This window comes from Terrapene carolina, unplaced genomic scaffold, assembly GCF_002925995.2.
Source record: "Terrapene carolina triunguis isolate 2854851 unplaced genomic scaffold, T_m_triunguis-2.0 Scaffold88, whole genome shotgun sequence".
Lineage (NCBI taxonomy): Eukaryota > Metazoa > Chordata > Testudines > Emydidae > Terrapene > Terrapene triunguis.
The window spans coordinates 42,610,835-42,633,306 of record NW_020664439.1 but is presented as its reverse complement, the minus strand read 5'-3'; the positions used below and the strand labels follow the sequence as shown (position 1 = coordinate 42,633,306).

Sequence of the window (22,472 nt, the reverse complement as noted above, 5' to 3'; positions counted from 1 at the left end):
TGTTCCCCAGCAGGCCTAGGACTTTGCCCTTCATTCCCCATGCTGGGGACATACAGAGGGGAGATCTCTTATCTCAGAGAATGAGCCCATTTTTAAAGTACAATTTTAATGCATTTTTGATTGGAGATTAACATTGTCCTTTTGAAGTGATCATCCTTTAAAAAGACATTTCAAATTTCCATTTGTGGGTTAGTCAATAGTTGGGGCGGAGGGAGGGTTTAAGTGAGCTGGAAGATTTCTCTGCATCTTCCCTGCTCCTACTAAAAATTCAATGTCTGGAAAGCTAGCCTTCGTGATATATGCCATCATGTGCCAGCAATGCCCCTCTGCCATGTACATTGGCCAAACCGGACAGTCTCTACGCAAAAGAATAAACGGACAGAAATCTGACATCAGGAATCATAACACTCAAAAACCAGTAGGAGAACACTTCAACCTCTCTAGCCACTCAGTAACAGACCTGAAGGTGGCAATTTTGCAACAGAAAGACTTCAAAAACAGACTCCAACGAGAAACTGCTGAGCTTGAATTGTTTTGCAAATTAGATACCATTAACTCTGGCTTCAATAGAGACTGGGAATGGCTGAGTCATTACACTACTTGAATCTTTTTCCATATGATAACTATCCTTACACCTCTTGTCAACTGTCTGTAATTGACCATCTTGATTATCACTACAGAAGTTTTTTTCCTGCTGATAACAAGTCATCTTAATTAATTAGCCTCTTAGAGCTGGTATGGCATCTTCTCTGTATGTGTATATATATATACTCTTCTTATATGTTCCATTCTATGCATCCGATGAAGTGGGCTGTAGCCCACAAAAGCTTATGCTCTAATAAATTTGTTAGTCTCTAAGGTGCCACAAGTACTCCTGTTCTTTTTACGGATACAGACTATCACGGCTGCTACTCTGAAATCTAAAGAAGCTCAATCTACTTAAGGCATGTCTACACTTACCTCCAGGGTGATTGATCCACCAGGGGTCGATTTATTGTGTCTAGTGAAGACACGATAAATTGACCGCCGAGCGCTCTCCCTTTGACTCCGGTACTCCACTGGAGCGAAAAATGTAGATGGAGTCGACGGGGGAGTAGCAGCATTCTACTACCACAGTGAAGACACCGCAGTAAGTAGCTCTAAGTACGTCGACTTCAGCTACACTATTTTCGTAGCTGAAGTTGCGTAATTTAGACCGACTTAGCTCACCCGCCCACCCCTAGTGTAGACCAGGTCTTAGTTTATCAAGAAGAAGATTGAGAGGTGATTTAGTCATGGTCTGCAAGTACATTGATGGAAGCGATTGCTGATAATAGAGAGGGTTTCTTAATGTAGCAGACAAAGCCAAGATCCAGTGTCTGGAAGCTGACACTAGACAAATTCAGACTAGAGATTAGATGCATGTTTTTCACAGTGAGGGTAATAATTGGAACAATCTACCTAGGGATATGGTGGATTCCCCATCATCTGCAGTCTTTAAATCGAGACTGGGTGTCTCTCTAAAAGAAATGCTCTAGCTCAGTCAGAAGTTATGGGCTTGATGCAGGAACCACTTAGGGAAATGCTATGGTTTGTGTTAAAGCCGAAGATCAGATTAGAAGATCACAATGGCCCTGTTTGGTCATAAATGAATCCATGAAACTTACAAATGTCCAAAAGCTTAAAAAGTCTCTCTCCTGCCACTCCTATAACTGCACTCCTCTGTGTGTACAGCATGTGTAGTGGTCTTCTCAGAGCTCTCTGATCAAGGATATGGACTTTTGAGATGTCCCTTGATATGGCTGTCTTCATTGCTTAAATAGGAAATGCTGAAATGCAGCAAGAATTCTGAAGGCACCGCCGAATTGGAAGAGGCGCTGGCCACAATGCTTGATATCATCAAGTCAGTGAATGATTCCATGCATCAAATAGCCATCACGGGATATGAGGTATTATTATTATTATTTATTATTTGTATTATGTATTATTTGTATTATTAGTCATGGCCTGGGCAATGTTCCAACCAGATCCAATCATGACATACGCACCACTATTGCATGTTGCAGGAGTCCAGATTTCTGATCTCTAACTCAGAGCCTGCCCAGGTGACAGGTCTCTGACAGAAAGACACAGGATGAGATGTAGCAGTGATCAAATATAAATGACAAAATTTCAACTGAGCAACATGTGCAGGGGTTGGGGGTAGGTGGATGTGACAGCAGGATGCAGCTCCTTTGAGCAATGGGTCTGACACTGAAGTTTGTAAATGGGAAGATGCAGGCTTGACTGGTCCAGAATAAGGTAGTGGTTGAAAACTGTATGTGACCCCAGTACAGACCCCCCAAAATCCCAAGGCACTAGCTATGGGCCAGGAAGAGCTGGTTGGTGTATAAATTGGGCAATAGAAGCCTACACTTATTGCCTCAAATATATTGATGATAACAATAGTAGCAGTGCAAATCAGTGGTAACTGCACTGAAGTCAGCTGAGTTACATCAGGGATGAATGTATCAGAGGGGTAGCCGTGTTAGTCTGGATCTGTAAAAAGCGACAAAGCGTCCTGTGGCACCTTATAAACTCACAGACATTTTGAAGCATAAGCTTTGCATATGCATCTGACGAAGTGAGTATTCACCCACGAAAGCTTATGCTCCAAAACGTCTGTTAGTCTATAAGGTGCCACAGGACTCTTTGTCGCTTTTTATCAGGAATGAATGTGGCCCCCATCTACAAAGAGAAATGACTGGCTGATTAAGAAGTAGCAGTGATTACTGCACGAGAAAAGAATGACTATTAAAAGAACGACTTTAAATAACGCATTGTTAGACCCATGTGGACTGATGGGGATGTGCTCACCATTTAGAAATATCAGAAGGATGTAAACACTAAGGAAGAATTTATTTAGTCTGGTTCAAGCAATTTATAAGTAGGAATAATGGGATGGATATTAAAGTAAAATTTAGGCTGAATATCAGGAAAAACAGGAAGCTGTGTTTGGTTGTGGAATAGTCTCCAAAAGGAAGTAGTGGAAAGCCTATTAGTGTCATGTATAATGGGACAAAACACTGGAGAATATGCTGTAATGTCTGGATCGGAAAAGTAATCTTTCATTGTGCGACAGGATGGACTAGGTTCCTAACATGCCTTTAACAGTTTCCAATTTCTAGGATTCTGTGATTCATAATATATCACCAATTATATATGTATTTGGTAGCTAAGAACACTAGATGATATTGTAATGAATTAGCTAGTATGTAGAAAACACTACCGTCAATGCTGCTCTTTACAGGATGGAATTAGAACTGCCCAGCAGTGTGTCATAAATAATGTCCTGTCAACACCTAATGGAGATGCTCCTTTAGCTCATGTAGTGGACCAAATGCTTGTGGAACAGGAGGATCTGAGTGCTCACCCTGCAGTTGCAAAAAAGTTTTAAGTTGGCCAGGGTGTGTACAAGGTGGAGCAACAATACTGAAGTTCTACCTTGCCATGGGTTTGTTACAATAGTAGCAAACACATACACTGTGTAATAATGTCTCTTCCAGTGGGTCAAATTCCCTCACTGTACAAAGGACCAGCACAAAGCCTATGCACTATTTAAGTCACACATAAGCCCTCAAAGCCTGAAGGACTTCAATGATGCCTTGTGTGACCCTGTGCATGGTTGAATTTCACCCAATATCAGTTGATTAACAGATCTGGGCTCATTGTTAAGCAATTAGAATAGGAATAGTTTCTAATTACTGTACTGTAGTAGTCATCTCTGGGCTGAAAAACAACATTGACATGAGTAACAAAATGGGAATTGCCCCTCCTCCTGCTGTATATAAGTTGAAGTTTTCCAAGGTAATTTATATTTATGGTACGTCCAGACTACCCGCCGTATCGGCAGGTAGCGATCGATTTATCGGGGATCGATATATCGTGTCTCGTTAAGACGCGATATATCGATCCCCGAACACGCTCCCCGTCGACTCCGGAACTCTACCGGAGCGAGTGGTGATAGCGGAGTCGACGGGGGAGCTGTGGCCGTCGATCCCGCGCCATGTGGACCCCAGGTAAATCGATCTAAGATACTTTGACTTCAGCTACGCTATTCACGTAGCTGAAGTTGCGTATCTTAGATTGATCCCCCCCCCCCAGTGTAGACCAGCCCTTAGTTATGGATTTCTCCCACATTACTGGAGCTGGAGATACCCAATGTATTCAGATTTGTTGATTGAAAAACTACTTCTGAATTAGTTTGTTAATTATAAGATTTCTCCACCAACCAGCTGCAGCTCTGATGTTTTGTTATATGTCTCTGCTTTGCAAACTAAAAGGGTGATTTTAAAATGGGTTTCAATACTGAATCCTGTTCTGACTGGACAAATAAATATATTACATAACTTTTGAATCTGCATTGGAAGAGCTATATAATCTGTGACAGCAGCCTACAGAAGGGGACTTACGTCTTTCCCATCATTCAAATTTTGATTTAGGATTTAAAAGGACACTATCAGATTCATCATTCATATCATGATTAAATATATAGGGCTAGATTCTGAGGCCATCTGTTCAGCGGAGCTACCAGTTAACTCCAGCGGCAGATTTTGTCCATATATACTTAAACAATGCTATTAATAACACCTTAGATCAGGGATCGGCAACCTTTGGCACACGGCCCATCAGGGAAATCCGCTGGCAGGCTGGGACGGTTTGTTTACCTGCAGCGTCCACGGGTTCGGCCGATCGCAGCTCCCACTGGCCACGGTTCACTGTTCCAGGCCAATGGGGGCTGCGGGAAGCGGCGGCCAGCACATCCCTTGGCCCATGCTGCTTCACGCAGCTCCCATTGGCCTGGAACGGCGAACCGCGGCCAGTGGGAGCTGTGATCAGCAGAACCTGCGGACGCTACAGGTAAACAAACTGTCCCGGCCTGCCAGCGGATTTCCCTGATGGGCCGCGTGCCAAAGGTTGCCGATCCCTGTCTTAGATTATTAAAATTGAATGGTAAAATGATTTTTTTTTATCATTTATGCTGTTTTTTTTACTTTTTGTATTTCTCTGAAATAGAAAATGACAACTGACCTGCTCAGTTTTACTTTTGAATAGTAAATTTCATTTTCAGGTTTTCATACGCTATGGACTTGATTCTGTTCCCATTGAAGCCAATGGCAAAGCTCGCACTCACTTTAACAACATATTACTAGAAGTTCAGGATGTGAACACTGCCTGGGAACATTTTTGGATTTGTGAAAAGCTGTTTCCATTGCAGGAAAATAAAAAAACTGGACACATCTCTACTGGCTTCAGCTTTTGCAAAACCTTTAACAAAATCTTATTTTGGGGGTCAGATTTGACCTGAGGCTGCTGCTCAAACTGAGTTGGTTATTTTTTGAAGTTACAACCCTCTCAAATCCCTACAGCGGTTCTTAGTGACTGCAGTGACACCTGGTGGAACTGTGGCACTGTTGAATCTGCTGCATTTGTCTACTATATATAGTATTGAAAGAATGAAGACTTTAGTTGTGTCGGTGTAAAAGACAGGGATTTCCTTGAGTTCTTGTATTTTATTCTTCACTTTTCAAGGGAGAGAAGAGATTCTCCTACAATGACCCATGTCTCAGGGGCATCAGCTTATGAAAGGCTCCCCAAACCATAGGAGCAATGGCTGAACCTCACCAGGTTCACATGTTTGGGTTGGATGAGCACCTAAAAGTTCAGATGCTTATACAATCTATCAGAACCTCGTGGGTCTGCAAAACTGGATTGGCAATCTCATGGGAACAGCATTTCTGATTACTTTTCCAGTTTCCACAGTACTTCTGGGCCAGCCTAAAAAGAGAGGATTGGCATTTCTACTGTCTTAGCCTAATTTAAATTTAGGTACTAACATTCTATCTCCTGAAATTCCCTCTACCACCTTTACATGTACAATATTTTTCTTTGCTCCATAAAATGCTGCAGAGTGCGGAAGGGTTGGGATGGGGAGGTTACTGCACAGGCAGCTGACATCCCTTCCCTGACAGTGGCACGATCTGTGACTGGAAAGACCACCTCCCCACACACATGAATCGTGGGGACACAATCTAATTTGCGTATGCTTGCCTCTGAATCTCATGTCAGATTTACACCTGTGAATTCAACTAACACCTCTTTCACACCTCCACTTATGAATTTGCCCCAAGCTCTTGCAGGGAATTGCACCAAACCCACATGCTATCCCTGAGGGCTAGAATACTTGTATTTGCTTCCTTGAGCGAGCTAAAAATTGTGTGTAAAGTCTCACAGGTAGCCAGCCATGATGGCCACAACGTAGCCATACAAGATCTGTGTTGACAACACTTCTAAGGGGGCTCATGCATGCTTATTTACTGGAGATAAGTTATGGAATAAATTGCACTCAATAAATTCATTCCCAATATGCCCTTTTCAGATAGTAGGCTATGATAACTAGTGAGAACTGCAGGGCCAACAACTCCCACCTCTAGTCAAACCATTCCCCGATTTGAGATGGGACTCTTCAAGCACACAGGTGTGGTAGATATGCCTAGTTGGCCTGGCCTAACATGCTTTTTGAGGGTGGCATTATCCCAATAGAGCAACAGGTTTGAGCCCTTGACTTACAGATTAAGTATACTCTCTGCGTGGCAGTGAGATGCAATGGTAGTTCAAACATATCTCCAATCTTCCATAAACAAGAGACACGATGTCCTGTAATATCAGGAAATAATTGCATTTCAGAATGAAACCACGCACCCCAAACAAGCTCCATTGGGCACAGTCCATCTGCTGAGCAACACAGGTGCCCATGAACACTTTGTCCTGTGCTCCCCTCTCTGCATTGGCTCCCCATTGAAGACGGGGAGTTCAAGGTCTCTGTCCTGATATTCGAAGCCCTCTGTGGGATTGGCCCAACAGATCTCAGATATCGCCTCTTTCTTGGCACCCATGATCAGTGTTGCCAAAAATTAAGCACCTCCATTGCAAACCAGTGCCCCAATCCTGCAATTGACTCCCTGTACAAGTTTTAGGATTGGGGCTAAAACTTATCCCTGTCAAAGTAATCATTGCTTGTTCTATAATCCTGTATCACAGATACAAATTAAAAGAAACAACGAGGAGTCCTAAGGTGCCACATGGACTCCTTGTTGTTTTTGCTGATACAGACTAACACGGCTACCCACTCTGAAACCAGATACAAATTACTTCTTATAAAATAGTTTGCAGGTATAATGGGGTCCTTCTCTGTTTCTTAATGTCCATTAACACATAGCTTTGACACTCCTTTCACCCATTTTACTCCTATACTCTTTAGTACTAAAATATTTTACACGTGTTGTGCTCTTAGGGTCTGATCCAAAGTCAATTACAGGTGATACAAATACTCCCCCATTGACCTCGGTGGGCTTTGGATCAAGCTCTTAAAGCAGAAGGTCTGATGCTTATTCTCGCTCTCTCTGGTATGTGTCTGGTGCCCATCCTCAGAGCACCTCACTATCTTTAATGTATTTATCCTCGCACACCCCTCTGAGATGGGGCAGGGCTTTTATCCCCCAGGCTATAGATGGGAAACTGAGGCACAGAGAGACTAAGGGCCAGACTCTAGGTGCCTAGAGATGCAGATAGGCAGGTGAAAACCTTTACACATCTGGCCCTACCTGACATACCCAGGTCAGCCTGGATGTCTGTGGCAGAGCAGGAGTTGGACCGCGGTCTCCCACGGCGCAGGCTCGTGCTCAAATTACTGGACACTAATGATACAGCTACACTGTCCCGCAGTTCAGACTACGGGTAGGAATAGCAGTGCGCACCAAAGTGCTGCCCTGTAACTCCCTTGCGCGGCTGCGGTGGGCATGGACTGAAAGGTTCCTAGTTCGCGTTAACTGTCCTCTTCAAACAGGGCTACATTAACGCGAGCTAGGAACCATTTAGTTTGCACCTGCGGCATCCACACAGGTGAGTTACTGCGCAGCACTTGGAGACACACTGCTGTTCAGTCCCCCGATGGTCCACACTGCAGGACAGTGTAGACAAGCCCTAAGGCCCCTTAACACTGCTCTGGAGGGGAGGGACGTTGGAGCCCAGGTTGTCAGTTTTTGATAGAGGCAGCTTCTCCCTCTCATAAAGCTCCTGTAGGTCATCAGACAGGAGCCCCAGTCTGGCAGAGCTGAGGAAGTCCCTCAGAGAGGCCGGAGCTGATTGTCTTAACTGGGAGGGGTGCGACCTAGATGTTGTGGGCATGGAAAATGGCAGGGGGAATGGATAAGTGAGGGAGCCTGTCAGCTGGTCCCAGGGAATCTCTTTAGGGACCCCAGCTTTCTCCTGACTGGTCCCCTTTAATGCACCTACAGTTAGACCAGTCCTTAAATTCTTAACCTAAATTGAGTCTATCAGCCCTTAAACTCCAGGGCTTGCAGGCCTCCTTTGTCTCCGTGTCAGTGTCTTAGAGGCAGCTGGGCCTGGGAAACTTGCCCCTCTGCTATCCCATTCTGGTCTCCCTCCTGTGTAGCTGGTCTTGTTTTCTTTATTGGTTGCAGCTGTGGCTGCATGTCTCCCTGACCGGCTGTTCTAGAAGCTGTGTTGGGGCGTGGTCAGTCTGGTCACCTGTAAGCAGGGAAGTTGATCCTGTCCCTTCTGCCTATGCCCAGTATTGGGCTTGTGAACCCCATTACGAGCCACAGAGGTTATGGCTGGGGAGTAGAGCTGGACAGTGAAGCACACAGCTGACTCCTTAGCCCTGGCTGCACGCTGATCCCGAGGGCCCTAGATAGCCCAGTGCTGTGGCCCACAATGGGGACCTTTGGTTCCCTAGTCACACCCATCAATCCTTTGATTTAAACAGTGGGGAAAATGAGTCTGCCCTGTGTTTTTCTGGTTTGAACGTCACCCATGTAAAAACGCTTCTTTTCCCCACTCGTGTCCGACAGGGAGATGTGCATGAGCTTGGTAAGCTGCTGATGCAGGGCTCCTTCAACGTCTGGACTGATCACAAGAAGGGCCATAGCAAGGTGAAGGACTTGGCTAGGTTCAAACCGATGCAGAGGCACCTCTTTCTCTATACAAAGATCCTGCTCTTCTGCAAGAAACGGGACGAAAATACGGACGGCCACGAGAAGTCTCCTTCATACAGCTTTAAGAATTCTTTAAAGGTAACGGGCATGGTACAGAAGGAGAGGAGAGGTATATATCCACTATTGAAACAAGTTTAAAATAGCATGGAGGTGGACGTTTTAAAGACAAGATTAGAAGTATGAAAGGCAAGTTGAATAAGGCAGCAGCTCTGGGAATGGTCTCATTTTTAATTGGGTGAAACACCAATTGGAGATGGGCCAATGAACCCTGGAACTTCAGGCGTCTTTGAAATCCAAACCCAGGTCTGGCTCTGAATTTTTTCATCTGGATTTGAATTTTCATCTGAAATCCATTACTTCTGTAGCAGAAAGGGCCCCAAATTCCAGGGGAAGTTAGTTAGCTCAGTACAGAGTGAAGCTTTAAGTGTTCTGCACTGGCTACATCCTATAGCGAGGAGCAGGGCTAAGCTGTTTTTGGGTCTGTCTCTGATTGTTCTAGATAGAGGGCCCCATCATGCTCTAGTTTGAGGCACTGGGAGTTTTCCTATTGATGTCTGTGAAGCAGGACTGGGCTCGTGAACTCCAGCCTATGTTCTGTTACAAAAATATCTGCAAATGAATCCCCAAAAAACTTGATGACTCTTGAAATTCACCGGGGTGATGTTCCAACCCCTGAATCCTGACATTGTTTATTAACATTAGTTACACTCCTGGGGGTCAAATTCTCCCATCAAGTACAATGGCGTGATCTTTTGGACTTCAGTTGGCAACATTTGGGACAACATTTGGCTCAGCGTATGTGACGTTGCAATATACCAGCCATTAACCATGTCTGTTTATGAAGGCATCAGCTGTTCAAAAACATAAAAGTACTAGAGTATGTGTGTATTGTATGTAAGATTGGATAAGAATTCCAATTTGTCTTATGTTATAGCATGTGAGCGAGCTCCTGCTCTTTGGATCTGAGGTGGAGGGCCTCTTCCCTATAAGTACACTTGGCAGAATCCTGTTTTTATTTTTTGCAATTTTGACAGATAATATCAGTGTGTATTTTAAGCATTTTTTTTTAGATTTTTATCTATTTCAATGTTTCAGTTGCTCAAAATTGGGGGAGACCAGCTAATAATTATTTCATGATACTAGACATTGAGATTCAAAAAGTTCAAGCTTTCTAACCATTAAAACACAAATTGTCCCCATCACATGTCAAAATATACAAAGTAAATATCCTTAAATCAAACGTTAAGGGTTTGTCAGGCAAAGGCTTATCTGTAAATTTCAATGATCGTTAATGGAAATATTTTTTCGACAGTGGCCGGTGAAATTGATATTTACCAACACCTACTGATAAAAATCGAATCCTTCCAAGCCTACGTATAAAGAATTTCCCCTCCCCATGCTGAGGGGCAGAGGTGAAGAGCCACTAGTTTTGCTGTATATACACTATAAAAAACAAGCACCTTTCATTAGTAAGGTCACCCAAGTAGGCCTTTACTTGCTAGGCAACAGTCTAGTTAAGGTTGAGCAACAAAGCATTCAGAAGTCAGGTAATGCCGAGTTAAGGTTGATCACCCAACTTTAGCTGTACCCCCCCGTGTATATGTTTTAAAATATGGCCTTGCTTTCTGTCATTGCATTCGACTTGCAATCTGAGCAAGTGTACAAACAGGAATTTCGGAGGCAACCTTTTATAGAGAACACCTACAGTAGATACCTGACTATATTAGTGCCGTGTGTAATACAGACTCTGTATCCAGCCTGATGATCTGGGAGATGAGAAATACAATATAAGAGTTTTATAGAATTATAGACATTAGCTTTGTTGTGTTGATATTTTCAGTCTTTTCTCCTCATGTGTTTGGAAACTATCAAAAGTACCTACAGTTTTGTCCCTAAATCCTTTTTTTGGCCTCCAGATTCTTGTGTGATATGATTTGCCAAGCTGCAGCCTTAGGGCTTAATCCATAGAGATGCTGAACATGAAAGCTAATGGGAGTTGTGGGGGCTCAGCACTCAAATCCTTACCACGAGCATCTTAGGCCCCAGTTCCCCAATAAGATTTGTGCGGGCAGAGTCCTGCATCGGCATGGAACACCACTGAAGTCAACAGGTCTGCGCACAGGAAGAGAGATCATTTCACAGGGCCCTGGGGTGTGATCTGCAAGATCCTGGTCCTGATCCAGCAAAGCACATACATTTGATGATGGAGTCGCTGGGACGATTCACGTGCTTAAGTTCTTTGCTGGATTGGGACCACAGTGATCAGTACCTCACAGGGTCAACATTTGAATTTAACAAACGTGCTGCTACTGAGTGCTTTCTGTAATCTGTTAGAGAGAAATACTGACAGTTAAAAGGATGCAGTGATGAATTTTATGTTGATTAAAAAATAATTCGAACATATTTTATGCACTCTGTAAAGGTATCCAGAATAGGACACGTCCTTTGTATAGTGCCCTTCAGAGGGGATATCATTTAAAAGTAAGTTAATATTAAATTCCGAGTTCTCCTTTTTTATTTTGCAACAGATGAGTACTGTTGGCATCACAGAAAATGTAAAGGGTGATAACAAGAAGTTTGAGATCTGGTATAATGGCCGAGAAGAGGTCTATATCATTCAGGTAAAGACAATGGTTTTTATAAAGGAGTTTGCTTCCTTTCAGCCATGTTTCCTTTAGCCAGGTTGTAATTTCCTGTAGTGGTGAAGACAGAGAGAATATGAAGGAAACTAGATTGTGATTTTAATGTTACTCCCTTTCTCAGAATAAGCACATTATTAGAGCAGCAGTGATTCTGAGTCTGTCTAGTCTTAGGCAGGGGTGGGGATAGCTCAGTAGTTTGAGCATTGGTCTGCTAAATCCAGGGTTGTGAGTTCAATGCTTGAGGGGACCGTTCAGGGATTTGGGGCAAAAATCTGTCTGGGGATTGGTCCTGCTTTGAGCAGAGGATTGGACTAGATGATCTCCTGAGGTCCCTCCCAACCCTGATATTCCATGATTCTAGTCATGCTGCTCATGAAGTTCTAACATCACCTTTATCTTTGAGGAAATTTGTCACGACTTCAGTGTGGATGAAAAAGAAAAAGAAAATGAAATGATGGAAAATGTCTTGGGAGTCCAGATAGAAAAATAATGATGGGAACTTTTAGATCCAGTGTAATTTTTCATTTTGTAAAGTGCTCTTTGCTTTTTAGGTCCCAGTTCTGGTCATAGAGGTTTATCACAAGGAAGGGCTAAAAGTAAATTTTAGGTTAAAGCAGCCATAGGATTGTCAATGTCATTGAACTATATCTGCTTTGTTTACAGGCTTCTTCCATCGAGTTGAAAAACATCTGGGTTTCTGAGATTAGAAAAGTCCTGACAGGACAACTGGAAGCATGCAGAGGTAGGACACAGTGTGTGATCTTTGTGGTGTTGCATTGGCTCTGTATCTGATATTCAACAGTGAGCAGCTAAAATGGGTTATTGAACGGGTGTGTGCTGCCAAATGAACTCAGCAAGAGCAGGCCCAATATGTTGAAAATCAACATAATTGTTTGTAAGTGAAACACATGACTGAAGTTTGACCCTTATTAAACTAGTGAGCATCAGTCTTTTGCCTTGCTCATAAAACATGACGATGAGAGGGAGGATAGTCCAGTGGGTAGGGCGCTAGGCTAAGATTCAGGTGATCCCGGTTCAATTTCCTGCTCTACCACAGACTTTCTGTGTCATCTTGGGTGAGTGACTTAATCTCTCTGGGCCTGTTTCCTATCTCTGAACTGGGAGTAGTAGCACTTCACTATCTCTCATGGTGTTGTGAGGATGAATACAGGAAAGATTGTGAGGTGCTCAAATACTGTGGTAATGGCCCATTTAAGTACCTAAGATATATATATATAAAGAAGCATTAATATGTTAGGCTTTGTGACTCTATGGGCAGTGCAGACCATCCAGTGAAGTCTTGTATAGTTCTTCCTTATGAACTGTTGCCTTTAACCCAAGGGTGCTGGAACAATTTGTAGAGTGGGGGTGGTGCTGAGAGTCATTGAACCAAACTGTAAACCCTGCATATGACAGAAACCACTTCAAGCCAGGAGGTGTGGCAGTGCACCTATGCTTTAACCTGCATGAAGCGTGCCACAGCAATGAGATAAAATCAGGTAAAAAAAAAAATTGGCCAAGAAAATGGATGAACTCAGCAGTGAAAAGTAGCTTGCAGCGAAACTCTAAAAGAGGGGGTGTGTGAATGCACTACACTATAAAAGTTTTACGAGTATGAGTTTGGGGTGGATTTCTGCGTGAGTGGTGAAGCCATGAGTGAGGGATGCAGGTTATCCCACGTGAGTGCCTTGGAGGCACACGACACATCCAGGCATTCTGTTTGTGCCAGGTATCTTACAGAAAAAGAGTCTTTTAGAAATAGCATAGAGAGGTTTTAAAATATATATTATTGGTGCCTTTTTTCATATTCTTCACCCCCTCCATCTGTAAACCAGGCTGCCTTACTTACTGTGACTCCAACTGTACCGCATTCAGAGGGAGACAGAAATTATCAATAATTGAAGCCTCTAGAACAGTGGTTTTCAATCTTTTTTCATGTGCAGACCCCTAACAAATGTCGAATAGTGGTGTGAAGACATCAGTGGAGAGGAGGTGTTCAAGTGGTGGGCTGAAAATTTATATTCCATAGGACATACTACAGGGAATCTGGGCTGAGCCATTCAGGGCTAGTATAGTGGTTATCTGGGTCACTGAGGCAGATCCACCCTTGCTGCCTGTTTTATCAAAATTTCCTTAGGTTTAAGCCATGATTCAAGCAGTATCTCACTGATTCTCTAACTCATTAGTGATGCTCCCAAAATATTGTGCCCTGTGTTTTAACTTGAAGATTTTCACCTGAGCAGCACATGTGACATTTCAGGTGTATTTGGATCCAGGGATCTGGTTTGGATCCTTCTCTAGTTATTATTAATTCAACACCTGAGTCCAGTCTTCTTTGCCATGTTCTCTGATGTGTCCACAAAAAGGAAATGATCAGTGCAATTTGGAGCTATTTTTTTCTTTCTCTAACAGAAGCAAGCCAGCTACACCAAAGAATCACGGAGAGTGTGTACCATGCACCGATGAATTCCTCCAACTCAACCAGGTAATCACAGACTTAATGGTGACCTGCCTAGCATTGATATCAGAATATCTTTTTCCTGTTCCAATCTCAGTATCTTTATGAGTGTGCTATGTTGCTTCCCAGGCATACCCACATAAATGCAGACAAAGATTTTGCGTTTGTACAAACCCATAATCTCAAAGCAAAATGCACTCAACAGTCTAGAGTTTGCTTCTCCAAAAGAACCACAGGCACCCATTAATTTGATCGGCACCAGGGTCAATTGAAATTGACCCATTGAAAAAGGCCCAACAAAGAAACCTACTGACCGCTATACTTACCTACATGCCTCCAGCTTTCATCCAGACCACACCACTCGATCCATTGTCTACAGCCAAGCTCTACGATACAATCGCATTTGCTCCAACCCCTCAGACAGAAACAAACACCGACAAGATCTCTATCAAGCATTCTTACAACTACAATACCCACCTGCTGAAGTGAAAAACAGATTGACAGAGCCAGAAGAGTACCCAGAAGTCACCTACTACAGGACAAGCCCAACAAAGAAAGTAACAGAACGCCACTAGCCATCACCTTCAGCCCCCAACTAAAACCTCTCCAGCACATCATCAAGGATCTACAACCTATCCTGAAGGATGATCCATCACTCTCACAGATCTTGGGAGACAGGCCAGTTCTTGCTTACAGACAGCCCCCAAACCTGAAGCAAATACTCACCAGCAACCACACACCACACAACAAAAACACTAACCCAGGAACCTATCCTTGTAACAAAGCCCGTTGCCAACTCTGTCCACATATCTATTCACGGGATACCATCATAGGACCTAATCACATCAGCCACACTATCAGAGGCTCGTTCACCTGCACATCTACCAATGTGATATATGCCATCATGTGCCAGCAATGCCCCTCTGCCATGTACATTGTCCAAACAGGACAATCGCTATATAAAAGAATAAATGGACACAAATCAGATGTCAAGAATTATAACATTCAAAAACCAGTTGGAGAACACTTCAATCTCCGTGGTCACTCGATTACAGACCTAAAAGTCGCAATATTACAACAAAAAAACTTCAAAAACAGACTCCAACAAGAGACTGCTGAATTGGAATTAATTTGCAAATTGGACACCATTAAATTAGGCTTGAATAAAGACTGGGAGTGGATGGGCCATTACACAAAGTAAAACTATTTCCCCATGCTTATTCCCCCCCCCCCCCAGTTCCTTACATCTCCTTGTCAATTGCTGGAAATGAGACATTTTCATTACCACTACAAACAGCTCACCTTAACTGATCACTCTCCTTATAGTGTGTATGGTAACACCCATTGTTTCATGTTCTCTGTGTATATATATATATATCTTCCTACTGTATTTTCCACTACATGCATCCAATGAAGTGGGCTGTAGCCCAAGAAAGCTTATGCTCAAATAAATTTGTTAGTCTCTAAGGTGCCACAAGTAATCTTGGCTAAATTGCAACTCTGCTCATTTAAATTCTGCTTATCTAAATTCATCACACAGCTTAAATGGAAGTGACTTTGTTCTTCCTGTTCCTTAGTTTTGGAAGACCTGGAAGTATTCCAGAGATGGTGCTTTCTTTGTTTAAGATTTAACCATGCTGAAGCTCTCTGGGTAAAATTGTCCAGAGGACAGAAAGAGAAAACGATTCCAATGAAAGTAAAATGCAACCAGAAAAATTTACCAAACCAAGCCAGATATTTAACCCTATGACATGGCAATGTAAACTGCTTGAGTTTCCAAAGCAGAAATACTAGGTATAATACTACAGCTAATGGTTAATTAACTCAAGGAACCACTGGCTGCATATGTTAGTTTAACCTACAGCAGATTAAACAGAAGGAAAAATAAGGATCTTACTGTCTTGACTACCTAGGGAAAGAGGATGTTGGACAAGACACCCTTTGTCCAAACTGTCACAACAGTGCAAGGCCCGTGCATGGTGATTGCTTATATGGGCAGTGGGGAGAAGGAGAGGCCTTTATGTAGGAACACTGACACAATCTGCCCCGGCAGCTATCCTAACCAAGGAGACCATGATCCTCTCTACTATGTGGCTCAGTGGGATTAAAGACACAGGAATTAGGGTACAAAATGTCCTAAACCAACAAAAGGGAAGGAGTGAACCTTTCCCTGAGCCTGCTGACGTCCATAAATAGCCATTCTGCGTGGTCGGGGTTCCATGGATTTTCACAGGTGGACCCAGAGGTAAGGAGACGTGAATTCAGAGGATAGCCACACCCTGTGGCATGCTCCCATGTAGAGGATGATCTCCCTATGACTGTGACAAGCCTGAGCAACCCTGTGATTGGAAAAGATGCACTGATTAATTCAAATTCAGCAACAGTATCGTCGGAAGAGCAAGCAGTATCATTAGTGCTCCAGCTGTGGCTAGAAACTAATTAATTCATTAGACTGCATTTCATTCACGGAAATACATTCCATCCTGGGTTGCTCATACATAAAATGTAACAGCAGTTATGTTGTTTACAGTAATACAGTAAACCTTCATTGCAACATCAGAGAAGTCTGACGGGATGATGCCACCTCTGTGTTGTAATGCAGTATGCTTTCTTTCATCTAGTCATATGCAGCCACACCCCCTTTGTGCTGTGATTTCACAAGATAAAGCAGAGTTGGGCTGGGTCAGTATTTGGAGCAGAGACCTCATAGGAAAACCCAGTGTTCAGCAGGAAGTAGTCAAAGTCAGAGTTCGCCAAGGCAGTGGCTCATCGGGCTGACACAGTAAAGGAACATCAGTTTCACAGCTACCAGTGACGTGACCAGTATCGCATCCAACTGCCTGTGACTTTCTTAACCTGATGGATCAGGTACCCATATAGCTTCTGGGTGAATTGGAGATGGCCTTTCAGTATGAGATCATGTGAGACTCAAATCAGCAACCTTCAGGATTGTAGTCAAATGCTGTAACACTCTTTCAGAAGAGAAAGACATGCAAAACCACTATCCTGGATGCTTGTGGTAATTAAAGATCGCCGGACACTTTTTGCAAGAGGAATAGTGTTAACCTTGGTGTCTTGGCTAAATTGCAACTCTACTCATTTAAATTCTGCTTATCTAAATTCATCCCACAGCTTCAGTTCCTATCCTGGACAATTATGTGCTGCTTTTGTGCATTGTTAAGTAGTTGTTTCATCCAAGAGGTACGGCATTTCAGTGATGGTGAAACAATCCCTTTATATATTTTTATATCCATTTCAGTTTATAAAACGTAAATGGGCCATAACTTTAAATGTATAACTATAAGTGAATTACTATTTTCATTTTCTGCTTATTTGCAAACAATTTAGTCATACATCCATGTATACATACACTGTACATGAAGACAGGTGGATACGCAAACCAAGCATCTCTCCTTTGAAACACTATTTTATTTTCCTGGAGATGAAGTTTGGAGACATAAGTGCTGTAATAAGCACAGTCGGGAATGTAACTCAAATACTTTCCTGATGGACTGTTTTTTCTAAATGGACAACCTATCCTAAATTCTCAATTACTGAGGGACAATCTTCACTCATTGATATATTTTGCTTTCCGCCACCAACTCTCTATTAACATTTTTCATGAATAATGTACCCGAATACTTGGAGGCTAAATATCTAAACTGTATTCTTAAATTCATTCACCTAAATGTGGGTTATTGCTGATTATGCACTATATGTATCTTATGACTTTAAAAACAAAGTTTGTATTTGTGGATAATCTAAGCACTATACCCAGATGTACAAACACTCTTTTCGCAACCTGTATATTATATAATTTTAACATTAGCTTTAATAAAATGTTCACTGATCTCTTTCCCACTGTCAGAGTGGGAAGTAGGGGGCCTCTTCCTATATCAGCTGCATATTTACCGCTTATCTCAGCATAACAAAAGAGAAACTGTTAGAGAACAATGCAAAAATGTCAGTATGTTTTGGATCTGTTTCCTTGTTGATTTAAAAAAAATTCCCCTACATCTAGTTTCAAGAACAGATTCAAATTTAGTCCAAAGAGATTCATAAACCTTGGGTGATATTCCATAGAAAGCAGGTCAGACATTCTAAATAAAAAAGTGGATCTCAGCATGCACTGCAGTTTAGGAAATACATTCACTTTATCTCCAATAGTTCAAAAGCATAAGGGTATTAAATAATACTTTGTGCCTTCTCTGTGGGTCTTAAAGCGCAGATATTTGGAAAGCGCTATGTTTCCCAAAGGCCCTATAAGGTGGGTAATTATTATCATCCCCATTTTATGGAAGGGAAAGTTGAGGCACACAGATGGCATGTGATGTTGCTAGACATCATTGGGGCGAAGCCCTTAGTAGGATTAGAAAAAACATAGTGAGGATAATGAGAATATCCACAGTTACACTGGGTGGGATAAGACATGTTTAGAAGTGGTATAACCCCTCATGCATCACAGCGTAAGCCAACACTGAACTGACGTGGTCATTTAGAAACTTTCCTAGGGGCAGGTTATTCCAGAATTGGGCACTCTTAAGGCCACTGCACCATCCTCCAGAGCAGCCGGGACTGGCCACTGTTGGGGAAAAAAGTGTCCTAGCAGAGAGCATAGTTTAGAGAGAGGACCCCCTTGTATCCAAATGCTCTGTTCTCTCAGCAGAATTCCCATTCTGCTACTAATAAACACTCTTAAAAAATCATGACAACTGTGCCCCTCTGCTGTCGCTTGCAGAAGTTAATAGGGCGAGAAGGGTCCAGATCTGGATCCAGATCTGGATTAGGTTTGGTCTGGTATTCGGCGTTTGGCTTCAGAGGCCAAATCAGAGCCTGAGCTTGCAGTCAGTGGCACCAGAATCTCCTGAGCTGCTTCTGATGAAATTTTGGCCCAGAATGATGGAAATCTCCCAAGATTGGCTGCTCTCCTGAGATTTCCACCATTTTGTGCCAAAATCTGGCAAAAATGATTCTGGCCATATCTGAGCCAGAAATGGGTCCCTTCTAGTTTGGGAGCTGACTCACCAAAAGCATACGGGTGGGTTTGGAGTTAAGGATTTCTAGCCAAACCAAACCCCTCCCCCTGAATTTGAACTGGTTCCGATCTGAGGTTCCAGTCACCCTTCATCTCTGATTAATGCAACAGGATGTAATATGAAAGGCTGGAGTCAGTGCTCAAGTTATGGGTGTGGGGAACGGGGGGCTGGAATGATTTGTTATGCCATAGCTACAGCACCATGGTAGCCCGCTGAGGATGACATTAACATAAAAGTGCACCTTCAGTCATCGCGTGATAACCTAATGATGGTTTTGTTTCTTTTGTCCCAAGATATAGCAGGAAGTCATCAAGTGTGTATGAAAATAAATCTGAGCCAACAAACCGGGAAACATCTAACGACAGGAGCAGAAACTCCAGTCCCAGCACTAGACAAAAGAGAGGTAGGTGGTCCGCGGTAGTGTGGAATGTTATCCCATGGCGCTGATATTTATCTCTCTGCACACCCAGCCCTGGATTCTTCAAAGGGACACTGTTGGGATGAATCAAGCTTAACATTGAAAACAAAGTTTTACAAAACTTACAGTCAGAACGTAGTCAATTATGTCCATGGTTATTTTTTAAAATCCCAATGTAAGCTAAAGTAAACTTCAGAAGAGAACTGGCTGATTATTTAGCCGGGCACTATCAGCTAACAGGGTTCAGACCATAATTATTTAATGACAGTCTCTAATAAGTTATCAAGCTGCATTTTTCTTACTTTACCTAACTGTAAATCTTGATTATTATCAATGGAAATATTTTTTTTGTTGGTCAACATTTACCAACGTTTACTGATAAAAATCTAACCCTTTCAAGCCTCGGTGTTATGCATAAACCTGATTTTTAAATCAGGCATATGTGCTATTGCATGTGCAATTGGCATTTAATTCGTTCACGCAGTTGTATCCGCACATCATATACTTGTGCATGCAAATAGCTAAATATGGTAGTTTCTGCAGGCAGTTACCTGATTTGGACGTGCAGTTGTGGTGTTTGCAAATTAGGCATACATTTGTGCACCTGACTTGTTGAAAACTCTAGTCCTACATCTAGACACACACACACACACACACACACACACACACACTCTCTCTCTGTAGCCCAAATGACTTCAGCAGCCAGAAGTGCCAACATCAGATGGCCAGGAGGCTGCATTCAGTTTGGGAACCTGGCCTGTTGCAACTCACTATGGCTGCAGAAGAAAGTGAAGGTCTCGAGGCAACTCAAGGTCGCACAACACGTAGAAGCCCAACTTCTAAGCAACATAGAACATTGGGAAACAATGGGAACTTGTGGTCAAAATGCCCTAGTGCACCCATCTGTGCAGAGATACGACTTGAAGTTAAGTATTCAATTTCTTTCTCCTTTTCCCCACGTGAATAAACACTTCAAAATTAGGGTGAAACCCCCAGACACACACACGTCTTACAGTTTTCCTTGTGACTCCTTAGTGACCAAATGCCATGAACAAATGTCCCTTGCTTTAAAAGGCTGGAATGTACATAAACCTTATTTTCCCTGTTCTTGGCATCTTTAGAACCTATTCCTTTTACATTCCTTGCAAAATGCTGGTACACGCACACACACACACACACACATGTATCGTTTCCTTTGTATAGCAGCTTGTCTGCAAACCAGGAAGTGATGGGATGTGCTTTTCTTTGGAATCACAGTGTGTCCGTCTGTCGCTTGTCAGTCTGGATATTATCTGGATGCATTGTCTCTCTGTGTTTCCCTGGTACTTCAGGTCTCCATTTGCGTCTTCTTGGTGCTAATCAATTGGCAGTGAAATAGTGACAGTGTAAGGCAGAGGGCATGTATGGTGAAGTGGTCAAAACACAGGGCCTGGAGTGAGGAGACGTGGTTTATAGCCCTTGTTCTGCCATAGACTTTCCTGTGTGACATGTCAATTATAGAGATAGAAGACAGATGCAAAGTTTGGCAGTTGTGTTCGGATCTGGGTTCAGGTCCATTTCTTTTATTAATATAAGTGTGGGTGATTGTGACTTCTCCCAGTCAATGTAATTATCAGGGAGCTCGACTGTTTATTCAGTTAGGAGATTGGTTTGTTAGTTTTATTGGCATGTGAATGCATAGAAGATATCCCAGCTAATCAAGTGATACAGTGCATCATTGTATGCCAGCTGAATTGCATGGAGGCTGTTGGAAAGATGCTAGCAGGTAAGGCTTAAATCACACCAAGCATCTGAGAAACTGATTTAGACTTCCAAGTGAAATACCACAGCAGTGACCTAGTGAGTTGAGGCTACAAATACTCATTGTCAATATTTTTCCTGCACGATAATGCTTCATCTCTTATTTCCCTCTCGAGCCAGGAGCTGCTGCCTATTAAAATCACAGTGACACTTTTTCACGGCACAAGGCACCCCGTTATGTGTTTAATTAGCTTGCTGCTAAACTGTATTTTTTTCCTTTTCAAATAGCCACATTCCTCCCCAGTTTTTTGTTTTTACTCTCCATGGAAACTCAGCGAGCCAAAATCATCCCTGGTGCAACTCGGTTGATTTATGCCAGTGATCATCTTGGCCCAGCTAGTTTAATTTACCTGGCTTCATGTCACCTTTTCAGCTGTTGCACAAGCTTGGACTTAATCTAAAGGATTTTTTTTTTTTGGTTGTCATCCAGCTCTACCCTTTCCTTTCCAATAAGGTGAAAGAGTGAACCGTCCTGCCTTATTTCTTTTCCCTCTGCCTCTCTCTCCTAGCTGATGCTTCCACCAGCCTTAACCTTGAGTGCTCAGCTCTTGCTAGAAAGCGATTCACATTACAAGGTCTTTCCAACCGCAGAGCTCCACCTAAAGGTAAAATCACCCCATGCAGCATTCAGTCTCCAGCCATCTGTCTCCTGCGTACAATCCCATGATGTTCTCTCCATTCCATGGTGCCATCCATCACTACCTCCTAAGGTGCTGCTGCATCCCATCCAAACACACGCACATGCTCCTCTGGTCAAATCGGTTTTTTACAAAATTACTCCCATGGCAGTATCGACAACGTTTGTGTCTTTAGTGTGGTGATGGAAAGCGTAACTGACTTGGCGAGAAACGTTCATTTTTTGCTTTCAAGCCTCCCACAGGAACCTAATGGTGAAAGATTCTATTAAACTACAAAACAAAGACACACACCCAACAATAACTTTTCCCGCCGTTTCTTGATTGGGTGGGGGAAACACCCAGCCACCCTGCAATGTTCCTCTTTCTGGTGTATTGTGTTAAATTTTCATTTGTGGGATCACTTAGGCTCAGTAAGAAGCTGTGGTCAGTGGTTAAGAAAGCATGG

At 42.8% G+C, this 22,472-nt stretch overlaps 1 protein-coding gene across 1 annotated transcript in view; it reads left to right on the top strand.

Moving 5' to 3' along the window:
- Positions 1–22,472, top strand: part of MCF2L2 (MCF.2 cell line derived transforming sequence-like 2) — a 227,558-nt gene that overhangs the window by 185,818 nt on the left and 19,268 nt on the right. Inside the window, exons 21-27 of the mRNA XM_029911105.1 lie at positions 1,803–1,928; positions 8,892–9,113; positions 11,564–11,656; positions 12,341–12,419; positions 14,090–14,162; positions 19,465–19,574; positions 21,899–21,994. Of these exons, the coding sequence (XP_029766965.1) occupies positions 1,803–1,928; positions 8,892–9,113; positions 11,564–11,656; positions 12,341–12,419; positions 14,090–14,162; positions 19,465–19,574; positions 21,899–21,994 (799 nt within the window). The remainder of the gene's footprint in view (positions 1–1,802; positions 1,929–8,891; positions 9,114–11,563; positions 11,657–12,340; positions 12,420–14,089; positions 14,163–19,464; positions 19,575–21,898; positions 21,995–22,472) is intronic.